Source organism: Triplophysa rosa, linkage group LG14, assembly GCF_024868665.1.
Source record: "Triplophysa rosa linkage group LG14, Trosa_1v2, whole genome shotgun sequence".
Taxonomy (NCBI): Eukaryota; Metazoa; Chordata; class Actinopteri; order Cypriniformes; family Nemacheilidae; genus Triplophysa; species Triplophysa rosa.
This window is the reverse complement of record NC_079903.1, coordinates 20,883,561-20,907,421: the sequence shown is the minus strand read 5'-3', so window position 1 is coordinate 20,907,421 and position 23,861 is coordinate 20,883,561. Positions and strand designations below refer to the sequence as shown.

At 38.0% G+C, this 23,861-nt stretch overlaps 4 protein-coding genes across 4 annotated transcripts; all 4 read right to left on the bottom strand.

The window, feature by feature from the left end:
* Positions 1-1,294: 1,294 nt before the first annotated feature.
* Positions 1,295-3,340, bottom strand: LOC130564924 (chymotrypsin-like protease CTRL-1). Its single transcript, XM_057351385.1, has 7 exons — positions 3,289-3,340; positions 3,018-3,121; positions 2,782-2,861; positions 2,612-2,693; positions 1,871-2,051; positions 1,625-1,755; positions 1,295-1,539 (listed from the first exon to the last, which is right to left on the bottom strand). The coding sequence occupies exons 1-7, from the start codon at positions 3,332-3,334 to the stop codon at positions 1,378-1,380; spliced, it is 786 nt and encodes a 261-aa protein (XP_057207368.1). The 5' UTR covers positions 3,335-3,340; the 3' UTR covers positions 1,295-1,377.
* A 5,415-nt stretch (positions 3,341-8,755) lies between these two features.
* On the bottom strand, positions 8,756-10,634 carry LOC130564942 (chymotrypsin-like protease CTRL-1). Its single transcript, XM_057351413.1, has 7 exons — positions 10,589-10,634; positions 10,396-10,499; positions 10,167-10,246; positions 10,003-10,084; positions 9,271-9,451; positions 9,019-9,149; positions 8,756-8,933 (listed from the first exon to the last, which is right to left on the bottom strand). Exons 1-7 carry the CDS (start codon positions 10,632-10,634, stop codon positions 8,772-8,774), a joined length of 786 nt encoding a protein of 261 aa, XP_057207396.1. The 3' UTR covers positions 8,756-8,771.
* Positions 10,635-12,744: 2,110 nt separating this feature from the next.
* LOC130564903 (chymotrypsin-like protease CTRL-1) lies at positions 12,745-14,776 on the bottom strand. Its single transcript, XM_057351349.1, has 7 exons — positions 14,560-14,776; positions 14,245-14,348; positions 14,055-14,134; positions 13,880-13,961; positions 13,550-13,730; positions 13,311-13,441; positions 12,745-13,138 (listed from the first exon to the last, which is right to left on the bottom strand). The coding sequence occupies exons 1-7, from the start codon at positions 14,603-14,605 to the stop codon at positions 12,977-12,979; spliced, it is 786 nt and encodes a 261-aa protein (XP_057207332.1). The 5' UTR covers positions 14,606-14,776; the 3' UTR covers positions 12,745-12,976.
* A 3,645-nt stretch (positions 14,777-18,421) lies between these two features.
* Positions 18,422-21,543, bottom strand: LOC130564993 (chymotrypsin-like protease CTRL-1). Its single transcript, XM_057351494.1, has 7 exons — positions 21,414-21,543; positions 21,228-21,310; positions 19,685-19,764; positions 19,462-19,543; positions 19,189-19,369; positions 18,952-19,085; positions 18,422-18,866 (listed from the first exon to the last, which is right to left on the bottom strand). The coding sequence occupies exons 1-7, from the start codon at positions 21,484-21,486 to the stop codon at positions 18,693-18,695; spliced, it is 807 nt and encodes a 268-aa protein (XP_057207477.1). The 5' UTR covers positions 21,487-21,543; the 3' UTR covers positions 18,422-18,692.
* Between the last annotated feature and the right edge of the window lie 2,318 nt (positions 21,544-23,861).

The window sequence follows — 23,861 nt, the reverse complement described above, 5'->3', positions numbered from 1 at the left end:
CAGCAGTAGTTCATCTTTGAAAGTTACAGTACAAAGGTGGAAAAAAAGAGGAAAAAAGTTCCAGGTGATGATCAAAAGATAAAGAATAAAAATGAATTCAACACATCAACAAAAGTACAGTGACGGTTCTAGTTGTCCCTCTCTCTTACATTTGGCCGCAAGTTCTCATCAACATCACATCTGATGTCGTCTCTGGCCATCGTGGAAAATACCGTCTGGAATGTCTAATTCAGTTACAGTATCATCAAAGGATGCTTGTCTCGCCTGTTGTTTTGTCAGAAAATTTGTACTATTGATGCAACTGTTGAACACGGCAGATTTGGTTTCACCCTTCGACCGGCCTCTCTCAAAGAGAGACCGTGATTTACTACATGGTATATAATTGTTGCTTTTATCTCATCAGAGATTATGGCTCTTGGTCTTGGTCTTCCTCTCCTTTGTCTTCCATGTACTCTCCCTCTCTGAACCACTCTTCTTTGATCCATATTTCCTAACAAAAGTTCCAAGCTATCCCCTTTATAAATACAGTAAATCATGGTGATGAGACTAAAGCAGATCACCTGAGTAGGATATCAGCTAAAATTGTCTATATTTTACGTAAAATAATGACTGCAGAAATGCATTTGTCATCATTCTGTTTTAAAAGTGTTTTTAACCATTTTGAAAGCAGTGTGTTAGCAATTGAAAAGTGTGCTGTAAATTCATAGTGTTTTGCAGGTTGTGGACTATGAATGACGAAAGTGTTTGTGAATTTTGAAAAATGTGGTCACTGAATGCATTTTGTCTGAAAGCAATGAAAAACGAGTCACAGTTTGGTCTGCACAGACTTCTGTTTCGCTGAATGTGTGAAGAGTTTTGAAAATGTGGCTTCAGTTTTGAACAATGCTTGTTAGCAGTTGAAAAAAACTGTAATCTGACTGAAAAAAATGGAAAAAATTGAACCAGAACATGATGAAAAGCAGCCAATAAATGTTCATCAATACTGTTAAATAAATCATCCCAGCATGCACCCCGTGAGGTTGGTTGAGAAAAAAACAGATAGGCCTATCTGGTATCTAGGCAAACAGCTTAATCTGGTAATCTAAAAAAAATAGTTTTGATTTGTTGGTCACTGTACTGCCATACTCATGCTATTTTATTGTTTTGTTAACTATCGAGTATGAAAAATAGTAGCAACACATTTAAATAATTAATAATGGGTATTTAAATAGCTTGTTTAATAGCTCAAACCAATAACCATTATCTTAACAGTAGTTTTTAAATGTTTTATTGTTTTTTTTCCAGAGAAATCACCAGTCACTCCCAATAGCTGGAGTACATTTAAGCAATGACAGATGTCTGTTGTCCTTCTAGAGAGAAAATCCTCGGGCTGGAGCTCTAGTTGGAGGCGATGGTCTGGTCGATCCACTGACGCAGGTAAGTGACACGTGAGTAGATCGCTGGCGCGCGAACGTTGCAGTCCGTGCTGCCCCATGACACGATACCCGCCTGGTACCAAACGCCTCCGCTCTGACACACCAAAGGACCGCCGGAATCACCCTGCATTTAACAAATCCACAAACATTAGAGCAAGCATTTCAACCTCGACATCAAACATTTGTGCATTTAAACTGTCCGCATGTACCTGGCAGGAGGACGCACCGGATGCCCCAGCACAAATCATGGAGTCTGTGATTCTTCCCTGTCCCCAGTACTGCATGCACTGAGGTGTGCTTATAATGGGCAGAGTAACTTGCTGCAGATAGCGAGGATTAGCTGTCAAACAAATCAAAAGACGAATATCAGATGCGTGGTGCTGTTTTATGTGCTTAGTATATGCATAAACATAGTGTTAAACGCTTTTACATAAGTTACAAAAAAGGAACATTACGGGTGACTGCAGTTCTGCCCCAGCCAGTGTTGACGCAAATAGTGCCAGGGGGGACGTTGTCGTTGGAGCCGACCAGACAGACTGGAGAGATGGTTTGAGTCATCTGGGCTGGAGTGGCCAGTCTCAGCACTGTGACGTCATAGTTGAAGGTCTGACTGTTGAAGTATGGATGGGTGATGGCCTACAAGTGTGGGAGAAAATTCATGAGTGAACTTTCTGGAACATGACCTGTTCAGGAACTCTTTGGTGTAGTTACAAATGTTTTTTAAAAGGTCTCTAACAGACCTAAGAGAAAACAAGGCAGATTTAGTTTGTCGTATTGAATCTTAACGGGACAGTTCACCAAAAATGTAATCCCGCCTTCAGTTAGTCACTCTTGGGTCATTCAAAACATGTATATGGCTTTTTGTTCTGTGGAACACAAAATAAGATATTTTGGCAAGTGTCTCAGTGGTTTCGTGTCCATACAATGGAAGTCAATTGAGGTCAATGGTGTTTGGTTACAAGCATTCTTCAAAATATCTTCATAAATCATACAGATTTAGAATGACACGAGGGTGAATAAATGATTATGGAAGTTACATTTTTGGGTGAGCTACTCCTTTAAGGTATTCTTTTATTTTTCCAGGCTCTTTGACTTGAAAGGTGTAACTTCACTTTCTACACCCATGTTGGGATTTTCAGTTCATCTCATTCGTTTGAACATAAGCAAGTGTGGTAGAATCAAAGGGATGTGGATACCTTGGCAATACTCATGACCTGAACAGGTTCAGAATTGGTGGCAAGGTCATATTCTCCAAGAATAACGTAGTGAGATCCGGGCCTAAAAAGAGAGCGATCGGTAAAAGTTAACAACGTGCATTATGCATTAAGAAATAGACAAAAAGTGTGATCGATTGAAAAGATCTTACTGAACACGGCAGTGGGCAGCGGTGAGAACCCAGTACTCGTTGAGCAGAGATCCTCCACAGAAATGGAAGCCATTAGATTGCTGGTTAGTACATAAGAAATCACCATCAGAATGGAGGCAGGCTAATAGACCAATGTTCATAATTTACTTAAGCCTTCCTGAGCAAAATTCATTTCATTTGCTCGTCGCTTACCAACAGTAACGGAGTATTTCTAGTGAAAATAATGTCCGCTCTACCTGTAGAGAAACCTGCCACGGCCAAGAGCCAGGGACCGCATTCTCTCCGTTTACAATTCGGTTGAAGCCGCTGATTTCAGGCTTAATTGCAGGCACTCCACAGCCTATGGTGAGTAAAGAAACACATGCAATTTTAGCATTAAACGTGCACAGTTTGTTGATAAATTATTAGGGAGTAATAAAATACATTCTTTGTGTAAAAATGGTTTGGTAATAAAGTCAGCCGATCACATCATGGTTTGGAAAACCTAATTTACGGAAAGATGCTTACCCAGAGTGGAGGCCACCAAAGCCAAACAGCTGATGATCCAAAGCATGTTGCAGACAAGAGCCGACAATGTTGTCCGACTGTCTCTCTCTACGGCTTTATATTCTCCCCAACAACTGATAAAACTGGGAATTTATTTCAAAGCAGCTGGAAGGATCTCACAGCTAAAGAACATTCATATAACATTCATCAGTGTGTTGAAATGTTGACCAGAATAGGTGGGTCAACTGAGGACACACGCGTCAACTCACCTTTATTAAGAGAGCCCGTAATATATAACATTAGCCAAGAATAAAAATAACCAATAAACCAATAAAAATATAAAAAAGAAGATAAATATCGATTTCAAATTATATCTCGCAACTGTGAAATATATATACACAATTTTCAATAAGATATTTATTTTGAAATATGTATTTTGCATGAAATCCTTTGATCAATTTAATTGGTTTATTTGTTTCAGAAAAGTCTCAGCAGAGCCAGATTGTTGTTAATGGTCCTTTAAATCTGCTTCAGGTCTATTAAATCTGCTTGTGAAGCCTTTTGGTATTACCAGCAACAAGAAATACTCCCTTTGAAGAATTATTGTCTATTTTATTTAGCATTGCATGGTAATGTTATAGGCTATTAAATGTTACAATATTATTATAAAGTATCATTATAAAGGGGCAGTTTCCCAGCTAGGCATTCGATTAAGCAAAACGACTAGGCCCTAGTTAAATTAGATTATTTAAATCATTTTTACAAACATGCCTTAAAAAAACATTACGTGTGCGCATTTCAAGACACAATAGCACTGATGTACTTAAGATTTGTCAGAGCATGCTGTTTTCAGTTTAGACAGCTCTAACATTTATTTTAGTCTAACACTACAGTCTTAGACCCTAAATAAATAAAAAAAGTGAAAGATAGTATCTAAACCTGTGTACTGGTCCACAAAGGCCAAAGTAAAACTCACAATAATAAAAGGTTTCTTGGACAGGACAGGTCTCTTATAGAAAGCGAAAGCTGATGATGGTTTGAGTAAAAATGGCTGTACAGTAAATGGTTGAGATAAACCTCACACATATTACACTTTCAGGGGTTTACGAATCGGGTAAAGTCATCACGACTGATAAATGATGTCATACAGGCGCGCATGCTTAGCTAAATGCATTATTTTAGTTATGATATGCGATGAAGTTATGTCATAATTCTTCACTATATTTAATATACCAAATGAAAGGATAGGCTATCCAAACTCTGTTGTTTCTGATTATAATGAATGATAACACTTTAAAACAGACGCTCTGGGAATACTCTTAATTTGCACAGGTTCAGTATTGGATAAATGACCACGCTGTCCAAGGACAATATTGTGATATTTGGCACTAGAAAGAGGACAGGTACAACTAAAACGATTTAATAATAATCAAGGTAGAAAGTAGAAACCAAGCCTACCTATTTTTATACAAGAATAGCACAACTTCTTTAAAAACCACTAAAAACATGATATATTTGTATATTTGAGATGTGTCATGCTTTGAAATGTATGTTCAGTAAAAAGCAAACCTGCTTTAGTATTTCTCAAAGCAAGCACACTCAAAATAAAACTGTTCCAAATGTTAAAAAATGAGTAAAAAATATCAAAGTAACTGTCGGGTTCGGCTTATCGACCATAACGGACGGTTTGAACTGCTGAGAGGATTGTTGGTGCTCCCTTGCCCATTCTTCAGGACCTGTACTATTCCAGAATGAAGGAAAAGGCAGGAAAACAGTCCCACAAGTGCAACATTTCACTGTTTACAACTACTTCTGCAATGCCATCTATGTAAAATAGTTCCTACACATATGAATATGTCCAGTAGACCATCACATTACATTACCTCCTTGCACAGGTGTACATAACATCTGTAAAGATGTAAATTCTCATAATGTATTATTCCTGTCTCTGTATCTCTTATATTTTTTACTCCTATTAATCTGCAAAATTGTCTTTTATATTTTATATAGACATGTTTTTTTATTTTACTCTTTAATAATGTTATTGTATTACTTGACACTGAGTGTGTACTCAAAGCTTTTTTCTCCAAAGAAAATTCCTTGTGTGCTCATTCCCTTTCTGATTCTGATTATTTTTTGCTTGATTGTCATATTAGATAGAAAAAGGTTTTGTAGTATAAATACATGAGACGGAAAAGTCTGAATAGCTTCCCCTTTTTGAGGCGTTTTACTCGCAATGAGATATGTGATGAAGCAATGATCAGGAAGGGGAGTTAAAAGAAGAACCTGTATGTGAACACAGACTTTAAAGCAACACTTTATAACTTTTCACAATCATCAGTCGGAATGCCCTGCGTATCCACTAGAGGGTCCTCACATCACACTGACTTCCATTATCTCACTACATTATTCATAACCCAATGCTGGACTCATTGATTGATCTGTTATGCCTGTGGCTAGTTAACTTTGCTCTCTCTCTACTTATATACCAGTTGTTTTCAGTCAATGATTGTGGAGTGTTGTGTGTGATACATTGCATCTCTGAGATTTCCTTGGTTTTATGATATTCTGGTATTTGATATTTTGCTTAGCTTTGGTTTTGCCTTTGCCCCCGAGTCTCGCCCTGATGTTATGTTTTGACTGATTACTTGTGCTTGACCTCTGCCTGTTTATATGGTTCATGATTTTGGATTACCCTTTCATTAAAACTACTGCAATTGGATCTTCACCCTGTCTCTCAGAGCTGTTTATAACAGGTTGTGTTGCGTCTACTCACAAAAATAGAGTTTTGATCTATATAAAGTAGGAAATTTGCAAAATATCTTCATGGAACATGGAAAAATCGATATTTTTGACCCATACAATGTATTTTTGGCTATTACTAAAATGTTCCAGTAGTACTTAAGGCAGGTTTTGTAATACAGGGTCACATTTATGGCATATTTAGCAAAACAATGCATCTACTTGTTTAACTCTTTGTTGACTGCACAATTGACATACCTAAGCGATTTTATAGATTTGTTGCAGGGATAGTTCACCCCAAAATGAAAATTCTGTCATGAACCAATCACCCTCAAGTTGTGTACATGTCTTTGTTTGGTTCAACACAAAGACATTTAGAAGAATGTTAGCAACTGAGATTTCTGGAGCATCATTGACTACCATAGTAGAAAAAACATTGTATAATTTTTTTGTTATGTTGAACACAAAATGAGATATTTTGATGAATTTAGGAAAACAAACCATTCTGGGGCACCTATGACTACCATTTTATTTTTTTCCCACTATGGTAGTCAATGGAGCCTTGTAAATCTCAGTTGCTAACATTTTAGGGGTCAAGCCCCGAAGTTTTCTTCTTCCGCCATTGCGTCTATGGCAGCCCATAGAACCGTACATAGGAAAGTTATGAAATTTGGCAGAGGACAGTCTTATATGTTACTGTAGCAAATTTGGAGTCTCTAACTAGAACCCTCTAGCGCCACCAACAGTCCAAAATTTCACATACATTTTTGCCCATGACTTCAGAACAGTACGTCGTAGAAACAAAATTCCCTTTTCCTCTGAATCATGAGCTCATGTTGATTTGAAGGCACCATATGACGTCATGGAGTTTTCCTGTTGTTTTAAATTATTTGAAAAACGTTCTTTTTCGAACTCGTCCCAGAGCTTTTGATCAATTTGTGTAAATCTTGGTATGTAGCATCCGTTCTCGTACAGCGCGTCAACAACAAATTCGACTACGAGCACACCAAAATGTTTTTTAGGCTGTATCTTTCCCAAACTTTCATGCATCAATGCAAAACTTGGTATATGTCATCAAGGTCTGGACCTGAGGTGACCAACCAAGTTTCAGCAAACCAGCCACCTACTGGTCATAACATGTAAAAATTGCTATTTTTGCTTATAACTTCTGAAATCTTTCATCTCAAATCATGAGAGATGTCTTGTTTGATTCATTGAGTCATGCCGAGGCGAACTATATCAAATGTTCCTCGGTCGGCCATTGGGGGCGCCTCTCATTTAAAATTTTGCCATAAAATGCAGTGTTTTACGAATGCAATGTCGTATCGCTACGAAACTTGGTGTGATTCATCATGACCATATTCTGAGAGGGCCTGTAAAGTTTTATGCCAGGGCCCCCTGGTGGTCAAGAGATATAACAAAATATATGAAACTGCTTATAACATATGAAAATTTTAACATAATGTAATTTTATTCATATTGTTAAATTTATTGGCTTGAGATGAGAAATTTGATACCAAATTTGTCATATTCCGCCATACTTCCTGTCTGCCATATGGCATTTTATTTATAACATACTTTTTCGAACTCCTCATACAAAATTGGTCAAATCTGCCCGAAAATTGGTACGAAGCATCTTGAAACCCTCCTGACAAAATTAAAAACTCTTTTTTTGATCAAATTATTCTCATATTCAGCCTCAACGAATTCAAGGCAAATACACCAAAGGGTCATGTGGCTGTATCTTCGTGACACTTTTGTGTATTGACAAGAAACTTGGTATGCATCATCAGTGGCATCTTGTCTGCCTGATAAAATATTGGTGATGTAGTTATATGTAGTTATAAGCAATTTTCTTGTGTTCTAACTGCCTTTCCCTGTGTTTTTAAACTTGGTTTTCAAAATGTGATAATCTGACATGTCCAAATTATTTCCTCGGTCTGCCATTTTTGCCGTAAAATGCAGTAATTCACAAACGCAATGGCGAATCGCTACGAAACTTGGTATGGTTCATCAAGGTTAAGTTCTGAGATGACCTGTAAAGTTATAGACCTGGGTATACCAAGAGGTATAATTAAATTTATTAAAATGCTTAAAACACATGAACAAATCAACATAATGTTAATCAATTCACAATAGTACAGTTGTTGGCTCTAGCTATATTCAATGATATCAAAGTTGTCTTGGTTTTCAAAATCTGATCATCTGATATGTCCAAAATATTTCCCTTTGGGCATTTCTTGGGCTTGACCCCTTAATTGCTGCTTGCAGCTTTATTTCTAAACATTTTTGTTTAACAGAACAAGGAAATTTATACAGGTTTGGAACAATTTGAGGGTCAGTAATTCAAGAGCAAAGATGGACCCTTGTTATTTTAATCCTTATACTAACTTTTGTTTATTTTTGTCTTTCTTCCTGTAAACTGCTTTAAAACAATGAAACATTGTGATAAGCGCTGTATAAATAAACTTAATTGAATTGAAGTAATTCCTGACATTTCAATTTTGGGAATTTTAGTTATTCTCAATTATGTGAAATAGTAGCTATAAAAATAATTTAGAGCATTAAACATTTCAACAATACTTTCTATTTAAATTGCTTGCAGTTTAATACCTCGAGTCAATAACTTATCTTATCAGTGGCTTTTAACACTTTTTTTCAAAGAAATCATTGAATGACCAGTCACTTTCAATAGCTGGAGTTTATTTACCAACATCAGATGACGGTAGTCTTTCTAGAGAGAAAATACTCAGGCTGGAGCTCTAGTTGGAGGCGATGGTCTGGTCGATCCACTGACGCAGGTAAGTGACACGTGAGTAGATCGCTGGCGAGCGAACGTTGCAGTCCGATCTGCCCCATGACACGATACCCGCCTGGTACCAAACGCCTCCGCTCTGACACACCAAAGGACCGCCGGAATCACCCTGCATTTAACAAATCCACAAACATTAGAGCAAGCATTTCAACCTCGACATCAAACATTTGTGCATTTAAACTGTCCGCATGTACCTGGCAGGAGGATACACCAGATGCCCCAGCACAAATCATGGAGTCTGTGATTCTTCCCTGTCCCCAGAACTGTATGCATTGAGTTGTGCTCATAATGGGCAGAGAGGCTTGCTGCAGATAGCGAGGATTAGCTGTCAAACAAACCAAAAGAAGAATATCAGATGTGATGTGTTGTACTGTATCGTGTGTGCTTAAATGCATATGAACACAGTGTTAAGTGACACTTTGTTCCTCAAAGCATTTTTTTATTACGGGTGACTCCAGTTCTGCCCCAGCCAGTGGTGACGCAAATAGTGCCAGGGGAGACGTTGGCGTTGGAGCCGACCATACAGACTGGTGAGACGGTTTGAGTCATCTGGGCTGGAGTGGCCAGTCTCAGCAACGTGACGTCATTGTTGAAGGTCTGACTGTTGTAGTATGGATGGGTGATGGCCTACAAGTGTGGGAGAAAAATTGTGAGTCAACTTTCAGGAACATGACCTTTTCAGTGTCTCTCTGATAGACTTTGTGCCTTAAAGGTGTATACGGTAGTTCACCCAAAAATCCAATTCTTTCATCATTTATACACCCTTGTGTCAGCCAAAAACTTGTGTATGTCTCTATTGTCTGTGGAGCACAAAATAAGATATTTTAATAAATGTCTCAGGTTTTGTGTCCATGGAGTCAATGTTGTTTGTTTACCAATATTCCTCAAAATATCTTCGTTTGTGTTCTTTAGGAGAAAGAAAGTCATACATGTTTGGAATAACATGGGGGTGAATAAATGATGAAATAATCGTAATTTTTGGATGAACTGTCCCTTTAAGGTCATACATTTGTTTAGTTTGTTCTAGGCAGTGCACATGTGTGTTTTAGAGCACAGCCGTTGGCCTTTTAACTTGGAATGTTTAACTTCAATTTCTACACCCACCATACCTATATTTTCAATTTATCCAATTTGTTTCAACACAAGCCAGTGTGATATAAGTAAATGGATGTATATACCTTGGCAATCCTCATGACCTGAACCTGTTCAGAATTGGCGGCAAGGTCATACTCTCCGAGAATAACGTAGTGATAGCCGGCCCTAAAAAGAGAGAAGGAGTTCAACGTTGACAATAGAAAATTCAGAAAAAGACAAAAAGTGTGATCGATTGAAAAGATCTTACTGAACACGGCAGTGAGCAGCGGTGAGAACCCAATACTGGTTGAGTAGGGACCCTCCACAGAAATGGGCACCACTGGATTGCTGGTTAATGTATAAAAACAATATAAAAAACAACATTAGAGCATTGTTAACAATTATGTAGCCTGCCCGAGCGAAACCCATTTCATAGTTTACTCGTCACTTCTCATCAGTAACTGCATATTTCAATTGTAAAAAAATTGCATCCTTACCTGTAAAGAAACCTGCCAGGGCCAAGAGCCAGGGACCGCATTCTCTCCATTTACAATTCTGTTGTAGCCGCTGATTTTGGGATTAATTGCTGGTACTCCACATCCTATGGTGTGTAAAGAAACAAATAAACAGAGAGCATGTTTTTCTATAATTTAATTGGGTGTGGTATACATTCCTGCTGAAAATACTCACCCAGAGTGGAGGCCACCAATGCCAAACAGCCTATGATCCAAAGCATGTTGTAGAGTCTAATGTTCTCTACCTGTCTCTTAACCGCTTTATATTCTCTCCAACAACAACTGATACAAGTGGGAAATTTCCAAGGTGCTTGCAAGCAGCTGGAAGGATCTCACACCTAAAGACCATTTATGTCACACTTAACAGTATGTTGAAATATTGATCTTAGGACGAACAGGCCAACTAACCTTTTCTAAGAGAGTGGAATGTAAAATAAGCTAAGAATTAAAAAAATAAGGGATGCTCTTTTGCAATCTATAATACAAATTAGTTTAGCAATGGTGTACATTATACGATTTTTAATAAGAAATGTATTTTGAAATATTGTTTTTGCATGACAGATTGTTGCAGTTCTGGCTTCTGTAATATGGATGAATGGTGAAAATCTTAAACAACAGTGTAGGTCTAAATCTGCCGGTGAAGCCTTTTGGCATTACAGTAACAAGAATTAGTCTTTTCGAAGAATTATTGTACATTATTATATGGCAGTATTATAGATTAAGTTATAAAACAAAGCAATATAAAGATATTCAATTATATAAAGTAGTGTGAAATAGTATAGACCTAACGTAGAAAATAATATATCTGTGAAAACTGTGAAAGATGCTATATACATGTAAATAAAATGTATATTCGCAGTTTCACAAAGGCCAAAGTAAAACTCACACTAATAAAAGGCAGGTTTCTCATAGAAAGCGAACATCGAAACAAGAATGATTGGGAATGATAGGGAATCATTTAAAAATTATTAAACTTGCAGTGGATCTATGAATCAGGAGGTCATAGACAGTGTTGGTTGTAACTAGTTACTATTTAGTTACTGTAATTTTATTACTTTCCCCTTGGAAATGGATTACTCTATTTTTTCCTGTAATTTAATTACAGTTACTTCTGATGTAATTAAACGAAATACTTTGTGTAATATACAGTATGTGTCATGTATCTCGGGTGAGGTGAATGACAGAGGACCCAAGTGCAGATGGGAGGTAAGTGGTTAAACAAGACTTTTTAATAATACAAAACAAAAACCCACGATGGGGAAAATAACAAAGATAAAAACAGGAACACGGACTAACTAAACTAGACAGGACTAAAAAAATAACATTTACCATATAAACTACAAAAGACTAGACTACACTGACAAGACATGAACTCACCACAAGCAACACACAAACGACAGTACACAATGGACCAGCACAGGACAATGAAACATGAGGACTATATAAAGGGGACGAAATCAAGAAGGGGACAGGTGCGGGGCATGAACTAATAATTATCACTAATGAGGAGACGAAAGGGTGGGAACAGAGACGCGACACCGGAGAGTGGAAGGCCAACAGGGCCAAAACGCCACTCTCCACATGAAACAAGAGGATCTGTCATGATTCTGCCACTAGGTCAAGAAAAGCAAGACAAGATGGGGCAGAACCATGACAGTATGTGTGTGCAATAGTGGAATTGACATCAAAATTCAAAGTCTAACATTAAAATCTGTGCTTTAATGTATAATTCTCACATTTGTAATACTTTGGTCAGTTAATAATATTACTTTATGTATTTTTATATTATTTATTTGAATGAATTAAAAGAGCTGTCTCATGTCTATCCTTGAATCACTTAATTAATCTATAGGATATAGAAAGTAATTAGTAATATGTAATTAAATACTTTTTGGAGAGAGTAATTTGTACAGTAATCTAATTACACTATTGAATATGTATTTAGTAACTAGTAATTAATTACTTTTTCAGAGTAACTTGCCCAACACTGGTCATAGATCACCAACAGCAGATAGGATTAAAATCTTACAGGCTATTTTACAGGATATTTTGTAATACCTCACTATATTTAATACACCAAATGAAAGGATATCCATATCCAGACTCTGTTGTTTCTGAGAAAAATGAATGATAACATTTTGAAAGAGGCAGTATTCTGGGAATACTCTTAATGTGTTCAGCTTTGGATCAATGATCACGCTTTCCAAAGACAGTATTGTAATATTTAGCGCTAGAAGGAGCACAACTGAATAGAAAAACTGATTTTTTTTGTCAATGCTAAAAATAGAAGATAAAAAAATAACTAAGGTAGAAACCAAGCCTACCAATAAATCAACTTTGACACATTTTAATACAATAAAACTTCTTTAAGAACAAGTAGAAAAACATACAATACATGCCAAGACACGTGACAGGTTTTACTTTATCCACTAGGCACACATATATAATTCAAAACAGGCTGAATAAACTAATGTTGGTCACAAACAGAAGAACCAGCCACTTCGGACAATAGTGATGACACATTTCTCGTTTCCACTGCAGGGAAATAAATCAGGATGGGGCTCTAATTAGACGTGACGACCGAGTCGATCCATTGCCGGAGGTAAGAGACGCGGGTGTAGACCGCTGGAGAACCAACATTACAGTCTTCACCACCCCAGGACACAATGCCAACCTGATACCAAACACCTGAACTCTCACATACCAGAGGACCACCAGAATCACCCTGCGGTTAACACATAGACATCAGTGATTAAATCAATTATATTTTTAAAGCATGTGCATCTTCAAAAGTATAATGAAAAGCCAATACTTTCAACATCCCATTGAACACCATACGGATATACTGTATCTACATACATTGACGGATGGATGGTCGTCTATATTTATTTTCATACCTTGCAAGATGATGATCCAGAGCCTCCCGCACAAATCATGGAATATGTAATTTTGCTCTGTCCAAAGTGCTGCTTGCACTGAGTTGTACTCACTATGGGCAAGGTGGTCTGCTGTAGGATTGGAGGACTTGCTATAAAACAAAGCAAAAGAACAATATCATGTCAGACTTGGGTGTGTTGCGAGAACAAATGATGAGCACCAGCTGCTTATCACATAGTAAATCTTGTACTAGACTTACGATTGTATTCAGTTCTGCCCCAGCCAGTTGTGACACAATAGGTCTGAGAAGGAACGCTGACGGAGGACGAAACCAGACATACAGGAGTGATATAGTCCGTCAACTGAACTGCAGAGGACAATCTCAGCAGTGCGATGTCACTGTTGAAAGTGCTTCTGTCGTAGCGAGGATGGGTGACGACCTGTAGGGAAAACGCCAGGGTCGACCTGAACACTATAGACGCTTTGATAGACACTTTTACCCAAAGTGACTTCCAGTGCATTTTAGCTACACATCATCAGAAGATAAACAGAATATGAACCCATGTGTGAATCACAATAGAACTGATACCTGGACAACTCTCTTGACCTGAACCGGTTCAACATCAGAGCCACGGTCATGCTCTCCAAGGACGGCAAATTCATATCTCGCCCTAGAAAGGGAGTAAAAGAAAAGAATGAACACGTACCAAAATTCAATTTAAACTTAAATTAAACTCGTAAGATGTTAAAGTATTTATTTATACCGAACATTGCAATGGGCAGCGGTAAGAACCCAATACTGGTTGATCAGGGATCCCCCACAGAAGTGGACGGCTTTCGATGTCTGAAAAATATAAACATTGTTGATGTTTTTAAGGATCATGAGTCGGAGAATGGGGTCACCAACTATCACAATCAGAAACAAACAGCTCACAATAATGATTTAATGTATACCTGGAGAGAGACCTGCCAAGGCCAAGAACCAGGAACTACTTCATCTCCTCCTATAACTTTTCTAGGAACCCTATACATTGGCCGAAATTCAGGCACTCCACATCCTATTGCCACCGGTCAGAAGTTCATAGAGGCCAATAAGAAAACTCTATATTTCATTTATAATTATGACTTGTGTAATTTTAGTCTGAAAGTATGCAGAGTGGTTTATACATTCAAATACATTAAATAATTTTGCCAAAACACGTATAAAGGTATTTTAATACTGAACCCTTTAGGCGATGCTTATTGCAAATGATATGAAAAGAAACTCACCCTGTGTGAAAGACACCAAAGCAAAACAGCCGATGATCCTGAACATGTTGTAGACGAGTGCCTCGTGTCTGTCTTGTGTGTTTCTCTCTATCTTTATATAGCACCTTCAAGGTGCTTCTATGCATAAAGGAGGACCGTTGAGGTCTTTGTATTTGTTATAGAAAGAGAACGATAATTGGCTGGATGAGCTAAAAGATGTACTGGAACAGCAGGATCAGCAAAACAAAAACAACGGTTCCCATTATTAAAACCTTGTGCATTCAAGTTAAAGCATGCCACCTCAGCAAAAACTAGATATGAGGAATTATTTGGAAGGCACGAGGTAAACATTTATTTAAATGAATCACAAGACAGGTGTTAAAAAACCTATTCACGTACTACAACAATAATAAAAAATGTAACGGCTCACTAAACAGGTTAGAAGACTCCACCTCGGGTAGGAATTTTTTTTATTAGGCTATGTGTTGTGTAACTAACCGAATAACCCTGTAACTGTTAATAGCTTACAGAGGCCTTTATAAACATCACGTTTTGCCAAATAAGGTCATGTGTAAATGCTAACGTTGCTAGTCTTATGCCATATATTGCATACATCAAGAGGCTGTAAGCAGGATTGAGCCAGCATGCGCGTAAATGCTATTAAATTGACTTAACAAGCCTGCTTGATATCAAACCAACTTTTAAATGATGTGTATCTATGTGTAATGTGTCAATTTGCCTTTGTAAGTCAACTAACCCAATTTTAGGGGAAAAGGCTCCTCTTTCTGCCTACCCATGCCTTTCCCCGGCAACGCCACCAGTATCCTGAGTTTTGCAGTGATGAAGTTGCAAACCTTTTTTCCTTCTGTTGATGTTCATCATTTTCTGCAGACTGTTGCGCAACCCCATTGAAGAAAAGAAGGATGACACTGAGAGAGATGCTAGGAAATAAACATCATGACAGCATGTTTCGTTGTTGACTCATTGGTTAATGATGTTTGTGTTATTAGGTGAAAGCTGGGTGTTAACACAACGGGTTTCAAGGTGAAATCTAATTGATTTAAAAATCCTTCAATGACAAGTGCATAACTGACAAAGATAGTATTAAGCATGCAAACAAGTGTGATCTGAAGATTAGCTTGTCACTTGTGCAGTTCACATTTTTTTAGACCTACCTGGTTCAGGCAGGCAATGACCTCATTGCATTTGGCATCTGCACTGATGACTCTTGGCTTGTCATCTTCACCAAAGCACACATAAGCGCCGCCCTGAGAATCGTCTGTCTTTATCCATTGGATCGTTATACTGGAAGGCGGGGCTTTCTTCGCCAGAGCAGCCATGTTGAGCTTTGCACTCCTCTCCATTCATTAGGGTTGTTCGATTCTGAATTCGATTCCAATTCCTGCTGGGAATCGAAATAATCGATTCCAAGAATCTACAGATTTACTACAGATTTTTATTTGTAATTACAAAATTTACACATTTTTAATGCAATGCAATTTTCTAACCTGTCACTTTTTACATTTATTAATCTTTTATTGTTTCTATAACAAAAACCTTAGCCAAATATGTCGATCTTGTCCTGCAATTCCAATGTATCATTAATAATATCATAAATAATCTTTCTCCGTTTTTTTATTTACTATCTGTTTTCAAAATAAAGCACAGGTCAAAAAATATTTAAAATTATTCAGTAGTGTACACAAAAATACTTGCGGAATATAGATAGACAGATCGATAATCAGTAAATTGTATTAAAAATATGTATAAATACTGTGCATACAAGTGTAAATGACAGACAGATCTCTAGAGATCAGGTACTATGTAGCTCTATTTTTCTTTACTGACTAATCGACTCACACACGTTTTTTTGCTATTGCTCTTTAATCTTCTTATTTAATGTTAAATGTAAGTAGTGCAGACTGGTGTTGAAACAGCTCTGACCAGCTTTAACAGCTTTAAACAGACGTCCAAGTAAATATGTTGTGAGAGTGCTTTACATGCAACTCTCTTCACGCACACACTGAGCTCAAGACGGTCCGTTTACAGTCCGTTTGAAAAAAACAAACGTACTTATAGGATTTGTTAAATGTGTGGATTATATCTGCATTGTGTGTGCAAACAAAGCTTTTGCTTTTGTGCATGCAGAATATTTTATGTCATTCCACAGCTCTAGACTTCATCCATTAGTTTTTTCTGAAGTCTGTACTGTTTTAGACAAGAAACTAATAGACTTGTTGGACTTGATATGGCGCCGCAAGATCCGACAGGCGGATGAATATTGTTTACAATGGTTGCAATAAGATTTCATCACGATCGACAAACCAAACTTTTATGGTTTTTCGAATGACTCTCGCTGTACTTTGATTTAATCCGCCTGTCGGATCTTGCGGCACCGCATCAAATTTCACATTGATAAACAAACGTTTACTGGCTCGAAACCTCAATTTTCTTTGTTCAAAGTTGACCTCGATGAATATGTGGAAACTATCCGAAGTTCTATTAATTTGAAAGCTATAAAAACTGTATCTCTGTATTCACCATTTGTGTCTTCTTAAGATGTCATTTTATTACCTTATTTTTTTATTAACCCTGGCAAGTTTTATTTATTTTGTAAATTTTACAAAATTTATTTTTCATTTATTATTATTTTTTATTGTGGTTATTAATAAGTGCAATTCTTGAAAATGAATAAAAAAATAAAAAAACGAACAAGCCTTGTGATTTAGTTGACCGATGACATCGGGCGATGGCTAAGGGGCGGGGCTTGTGCTTATGATGGCTCTTAAAGAGGAGTCGATTCCTTTAATGGAATCGATTCCAACCTTTGGAATCGACTCTCGATTCTCAACGCATTGGAATCGAGGAATTCTCAGCGCTACCATTCATTGTAATGGCGTACATTCACAAACTTGTCAAAATTTTAAAGCAACAAAATGATTATAAGTTTATGCAGTGAACCTTGCATACATTAAAGAATTAAGCGTTTAGTTGATCGTGATGAATTCTTATTGCAACCATTGTAAACAAACACGACAGCTTACTTCTTAGATCAGACGGCTTCGTGTTGTTTCCAGGCGGACCATTAAAGAACGCGACACGTACGTCTCCCGGAAATCCTGTGAAATTCAACCAATCAGATGACGACTTTGAACGTGCTGAAGTGTTTCCAGAAAAGTGTGCCTTATGCATCAGACGTTTAGCCAACGGTCCGTGGGCGTGACGTCTGAGGCTTAGATTAGTGGCAGAGAGACGGTGAAGATTGGAGAAAACAGATTTATAAAAAAATATAAATATTTGTGGTCATTGCTGTGTGTGACCCAAAGCGTTTTGAAGCTTCTGAAAATACCAGCTGTGGGCGCTTGGGAGCTCTTTGGTAACGTTTTTCAAGTGTGACGCTTTGTATAATACGAATTTTGCGTACGTTTGGGTTGTTTTATCGGCGCAATATTGTGGTGTCACAAGGATGTCGCTTGATAAAGACTGATTAAAGACCAGTAATGTTAACTTGTGCGTTGTTATTCAGTTGTAGGATTTCACGGTGAATCGGTCGATGTGGTTTTCGTCCTGCCCCTCTTCCACTGTGATTGGACGTTAAAAATGACATTTACGAGAGCAGCGTTTTGCCTCGTTTTTCCCGGTCCCATCAAAATATATTACGATGTTTTGGTGCTTGCATTGCAAAGTTATAAAAGTAATCTTAATGATTAATGCAGCCTACAATCATATACTTTGACCATACAAACTGACCCTTTCAGTGCAAACCTTTAAGTTAGTTTCCCTTGTGATCATATTTTGCTTGCATGTTCCTTATGAATGCTGGTATGCCCAAATCCAAATTAAGATTTTGTCACAGTGTATTAACAAAGCATGACACATTGCATCAAGTTCCTACATGCTTTATTAAAGATTTGACTTATAAATTAAACATTAAGAATTGGATTACAAAATAATGTGTTTTAAAACTCATTGAGGTAGCACACATATATGTTATTATAAAATGTAGTCACTTAATGAACAAGTTGTAAAAAACTTCACCAAGTATGTCTGTGACTTAAGTGCAGCAAATTAGCAAATAATTTACATTAAAAGTACAATATTCTTTCAAAGTTAAAATCCTTCAATACATAAGTTAAAAAGTGCTGCTAGTCATTTCAATCGAGGTTGTATAAGGATGGGACAGTATCATCAATCCATTGGCGGAGGAAAGACACACGAGAGTAGACTCCTGGAGCATTAACTTTGCATTCCTTTGTTCCCCATGAAACAATGCCCACCTGATACCAAACACCTTTGCTGTCGCACACCAGAGGACCACCAGAATCACCCTGCGGTCGACACACATTCATTAAGATACTGGTGATTCTAAATAAATAGTTTGGGTTTTATTTATGTATTTGCATCTACTCGTACCTGGCAGGATGAAGATCCAGAACCTCCGGCACAAATCATGGAATCTGTAATCGATCTTGTCAGACCCCAGTACTGCTTGCACTCAGCAGTACTCACTATGGGCAAAGTGGTCTCCTGCAGGATACGAGGACCTTCTAACAACAAAGCAAAGACAGAGCTTAAGTGTCTTGTGAGTAAGAATATGGAATTATAAATGAAATGTCGCTGTTGTACAGATGACGAGAAATGCAAACTTACGACCGGTCGCGGTTCTGCCCCAACCAGTGGTGACACAAAGGGTTCCAGAAGGGATGTTGGTGGAGGAGGAAACCAGATTTACAGGAGAGACACGGGACGTTATCTGTGCTGGAGAGGACAATTTCAGCAGTGCAACATCATTGTTAAAGTTCTTTTTGTTGAAGCGAGGATGACGAATGACCTGCAGGGGTGTGAGAAAACACTCATCATAATCATAAATAAACAAGTTCTCTCTGTTTCTAAGAGGATTTTGTAATTAATTGATGTTGATACCTCGGAAATTTTCTTGATCTGAACGGCTTCATCATTAGAGCCGCGGTCATGCTCTCCAAGCACAACATAGTGATATCCAGCTCTTGAAAGAGAGTGATAGGAAAAAGCAAAAATGAAATACAGTTCATCTGTTGTACTATATCTGTCTGTCAACATAACATGTTTATACAGTATGAATCACAGACAGACAGACAGATAGATTGATTCATTTATTGGTTCTTACTTAACAGGGCAATGTGCAGCAGTGAGGATCCAGTTCTCGGTGATCAGAGTTCCTCCACAGAAATTAACCCCTTTGGATGTCTGGTTTAAATGTAAAAAATATGAAATGTGTAAGCTTTTGAAATCATGTGTGCATTATTATTCAGTGAGAGGCACAAATGACCCATCATAACACTATCATATATGCATGCGGGGCAATGACGTACTTTCGCTCAAATCTAAGCCGCTTCTGCTCTCATAGCGCTGAGGTCATTTTTCACCAAGCGATAACGATATGTTTACTAAGAAAACTTTCACATTTCAGCGAACTGACAGCACCGCTGCTGAGCATTGATAAATGCCTCTGTGATCGTATAAGAGGGAATCGTATTCAAACGAACATCCTGTAAGTGTCAGAACTGAGAACGCCCTTGTTACATAAATTACAACTGTTATTGACACCAGGCTCAGCGAATGCCAGGTCCTGGAACAGAAGAATATCAACGACTACTTCTCTAGCCCCGCCCTCTCATGCTTTAGATTTTTTGTCGTGTTGTAACTCTGTGCATGTGCTGCACTGTTGTTATGGCAATGTAATGAGAATCTGTTTTGAAGGCTGTTTTGAAGTGTTTTGATATTATTTCGGGTGCTGGGTGATATCCATATCTGCCAACACTGTCGTTTTGGCCGGGAGTCTGCCGTTTGTTTATTTATCATGGAAACTCTCGTAACATTTGAGCCCCGCGATGGCGGTGATTTCTGTCCGGTTCGCGGGTCTCAAATGCTGACAGGTACGGCCATATATCATTAAACACCATACAACTATAGGCTATGCAAACAATACGCAAAAAACCTTGCCATCACATCCAGGAAATAAGTCCGTAAATTTGAGTAAAATCACAGGCTTCACTTATCCCTTATGGGGAGGTCATTTCTAAATCACACGAGGTCCCGTGATAATACTAATCTCGTGCGAATAGTGCTAATGTGTAACGTAACGTTACATGTCTAACTAAATTCACAGAAGGTGAGTTCCAATTAAGTTTACTACGCAAACTGCTATCCAATCATAGCAGTGGGCATTTACTTCCAAGTCTTCAATGCGGCACGCCCCTTAAAACCGAGCGTTTTCTACCCGGGTAGAAAATAGCCTATTACTTATTGATTTTGATGTTTTTGAATGGAAAAACCACGCGAGTGTCATAAGTAGACCTCATACAACAGTATAAAACAATAAAAAAGGCCAGTTCACGACACCTTTAAACGATAGCTTGAAGCGTTTGTCGATGTATGGCATAGTGTTTGGATAATTAGACTCATGTCGTTCACCGTAATCCTACATGCATCTTGAAGCGACCGAGTGAAAAACACCATTGGTCCCTATGGACGCTATGCATGATGTGACGAAGCTGGGTCAGATTTTAGCGGACAGACGTCATCGCCCCGCATGCATACAGTATACCCGATTATGTGTACTGATAAGAATAATATGAAATGCTAGAAAGACTGCTTATTTAATGCCGTTTCCAACAGTGATACTTTGAAATGGAGATGATTAAAATTACCTGGATAGAGACCTGCCAGGGCCAAACAGACAATGCATCTCCTCCACCAGAAACCATAATAGAATTTAAATTCTCCTTTGGGTCTAAGGACACAGATTAGTTTTTTATTTTTCCAAAATACATACGATGTAGTTTTTACATTCATATTTTTTACTCTTATTGCATGTAATAGAAAAAGATACTCACCAACAGTGGGAGCGGAGGCCACCAATGCAAAACAACCGATGATCCAGAGCATGTTGTAGATGTGTGCCTTCATGTCTTGATGGTCTGAAGTCTTTCTGATGTTTCTGTTGAGTTTCTCCTCTGCTTTATATTCTGTCTAGCATCTGGTAAATTTCACAACTCATTGAGGTGCTTTAATGCAGTAAGGAGGAGCGTCAGAACTGCATTTGTCATTTGAGGAAACATCAGGAATAAAAAATCCATTCCTGTTTTTAATAATAATAATAAACAATGTAACAGGTAACCTCCTTGTAAAGTTGCAAGGCTGCACCCCAGTGAAGTAATTATGTGATTTTGTACCATGACTAACCTTGTAGTCATTCAATAATAGCTTACAGGTAACATTTTAGATGAATTTGCAAATGTGATATTCTGACATATAAGGAGATGTGTGAGTGTCAATGTTGTAACACGCATCGCTTTGGTCACAAACTGTTTGTTTGTTGGTCTCATTTGGCACACTGGGTCAGTGTGAGAAAAATGCTGTTCATTGTAACAAGCCTGTTTGAGATACACATACGTTTGGAGCTTTGTGTCTATGTGTGAGCTTGGACATTACTTTGGAGGCAATCAAAGGCAACTTCCTCAACTCTATGGCCAGGCAATCCTTTAGTCATTCCCCTGCTGTACCATCATCACCCATAGAACTTGGAGATCTTGTGGTGGCAAACCTTTTTCCAGCTCATTGTGTGGATTCTCACACTCATCGTTTTCTGCACTCTGTTGCGCAATAACAATCATCGAGGAAATTGAATAATATCAGAGAGAGATGCTAGGAAATATACATTACAATATGTTTCGATGTTGACTCATGAGTTAATGATGTTTGTGTTATTGGGGGGTAAATCTGGGTGTCTACGCAGGTGAAAACATCCAAAGACTTGTCAGTGACTCATAGCTAAGAAAGATACATGTTAACAAGTGTGATCTGTAGATACAACACAGTCTCGTGGGAATTTGTGACTATCTGAAATCTATTAATTCGTGTTCATGGACGCGAATTTCCCCCTTTTTTCGTGTCAGTCAGCAATCTGATGGGAATTTACCTATTTTACAAGGTGGCTCATTCGTGTGAATTCCTATTTCCTACGATCTCATTCGTATGTTTTATTATGATTTGACGTTGTCCCTGTGACCTTTAGGGGCGTGGTAAGGGTACCGTGTTGAAAAAAACAGCATATGCTGGTTAGGTAGGTTTTGATTAAGCATGGTATGGTTTGTGCTGGTTTAAGCTGGTCATGTGCTCGTCCTAAACTGGTCATGTACTGGTTTACGCTGGTCCTAAACCAGCTCATGACCAGCACATGACCAGCTTAAACCAGCAAATGACCAGCTTAAACCAGCACAAACCAGATACCATGCTTCAAAACCTGCCTAACCAGCATATGCTGTTTTTTTCAACAGGGTAGCCATTTGTCGTCGCTTTGCCACCTTGTGAAACTCGCTTTTAGCTAAATTGGCCTTTGCGGCTGTGATTTGAGGGTTTTGGGTGATGTAAGGTAAGGTGTTGATTAGCCACCTCCTAAAATATGTACGACTTCTTTTTATTTCAGGTATATACATGTACATACACATGCGGTCTGTGTATTGAAAGTTGTGCTGACTGAAACAAAAAAGGGGACATTTGTGTCCATGAACACAAATCAATAGATTCCAAATTTCATGCCAATGCCACGAACTGCCTTGAGACTGGGTTGGTGGATAGAGATGTCATTTGTGGAGGTTTTTATTATTGTTACCCACTTGGTTCTTTTCCAGTAAAACCTAATGACCGTATTGCTTTTATAAGAGCTGAGAATTTGTCTGCGTCTCAAATGTTTGAGGATGTTATGTTATTGGTTTAATCAATGTTTTTGGGAGTTCTGATTACTGTCAGTAATCAAAATGTGCTGCTTTCGTTCGAGAGCAAGAGTAAAAGTAAAACATTCCTCTCATTTTTAAGTTGCTTTAGAAGAAATGTCTGCAAATAATGAAGGTAAATGTAAAAAGAACACGTCGGAATCCCTGGCCTTCATCATGGATGATGATCATTGACAAATGCAATGATGTCATTGCCTGGCTGGACAGGAACCAGGTAGGTGACAATCTAAAGAACATGCACGGCACAAACCACATGCTCATCTAAAGATCACTTGTTTACCTGCTTAAGACTTCCTTTGTCAGTTACAAGTTTGTCATTGAAGGATCTCTAGGAACAATCACATGTTCTCACCTTGAAACCCATTTAACACCCAGAATGCTTAATCACATAAAAACCATTAACCCATGAGTCAACAACAGCAACAAAAAACATGTTGTAATAATGTAAGTTAGATTCTGAACATCTCTCCGAGTCATTCTCAAATTTCCAGGGATAAATTTAGATAGCCTCCTTTGTTTTAAGAAAGGTAGGCTTTGGCTTTCCAGTCA

Bases quoted from the DNA above. Each gene is read 5' to 3' on its own strand.
- LOC130564924 (XM_057351385.1), bottom strand. From the start codon at position 3,334: ATGCTTTGGATCATCAGCTGTTTGGCTTTGGTGGCCTCCACTCTGG. The intron at 2,862-3,017 runs GTAGAGCGGACA...TGTACTAACCAG, and splicing joins CGTGGCAGGTTTCTCTACAG to CAATCTAATGGCTTCCATTT. The intron at 2,052-2,611 runs GTATCCACATCC...CCACACTTGTAG, and splicing joins AGGTCATGAGTATTGCCAAG to GCCATCACCCATCCATACTT.
- LOC130564942 (XM_057351413.1), bottom strand. From the start codon at position 10,634: ATGCTTTGGATCATAGGCTGTTTGGCATTGGTGGCCTCCACTCTGG. The intron at 9,452-10,002 runs GTATATACATCC...CCACACTTGTAG, and splicing joins AGGTCATGAGGATTGCCAAG to GCCATCACCCATCCATACTA. The intron at 9,150-9,270 runs GTAATAAAAAAA...TTTGTTTGACAG, and splicing joins GGGCAGAACTGGAGTCACCC to CTAATCCTCGCTATCTGCAG.
- LOC130564903 (XM_057351349.1), bottom strand. From the start codon at position 14,605: ATGTTCAGGATCATCGGCTGTTTTGCTTTGGTGTCTTTCACACAGG. The intron at 13,442-13,549 runs GTAAGTCTAGTA...TTTGTTTTATAG, and splicing joins GGGCAGAACTGAATACAATC to CAAGTCCTCCAATCCTACAG. The intron at 13,139-13,310 runs GTATGAAAATAA...TGTTAACCGCAG, and splicing joins CTGGATCATCATCTTGCAAG to GGTGATTCTGGTGGTCCTCT.
- LOC130564993 (XM_057351494.1), bottom strand. From the start codon at position 21,486: ATGAAGGCACACATCTACAACATGCTCTGGATCATCGGTTGTTTTGCA. The intron at 19,765-21,227 runs GTAATTTTAATC...CATTTAAACCAG, and splicing joins CCTGGCAGGTCTCTATCCAG to ACATCCAAAGGGGTTAATTT. The intron at 18,867-18,951 runs GTACGAGTAGAT...TGTCGACCGCAG, and splicing joins CTGGATCTTCATCCTGCCAG to GGTGATTCTGGTGGTCCTCT.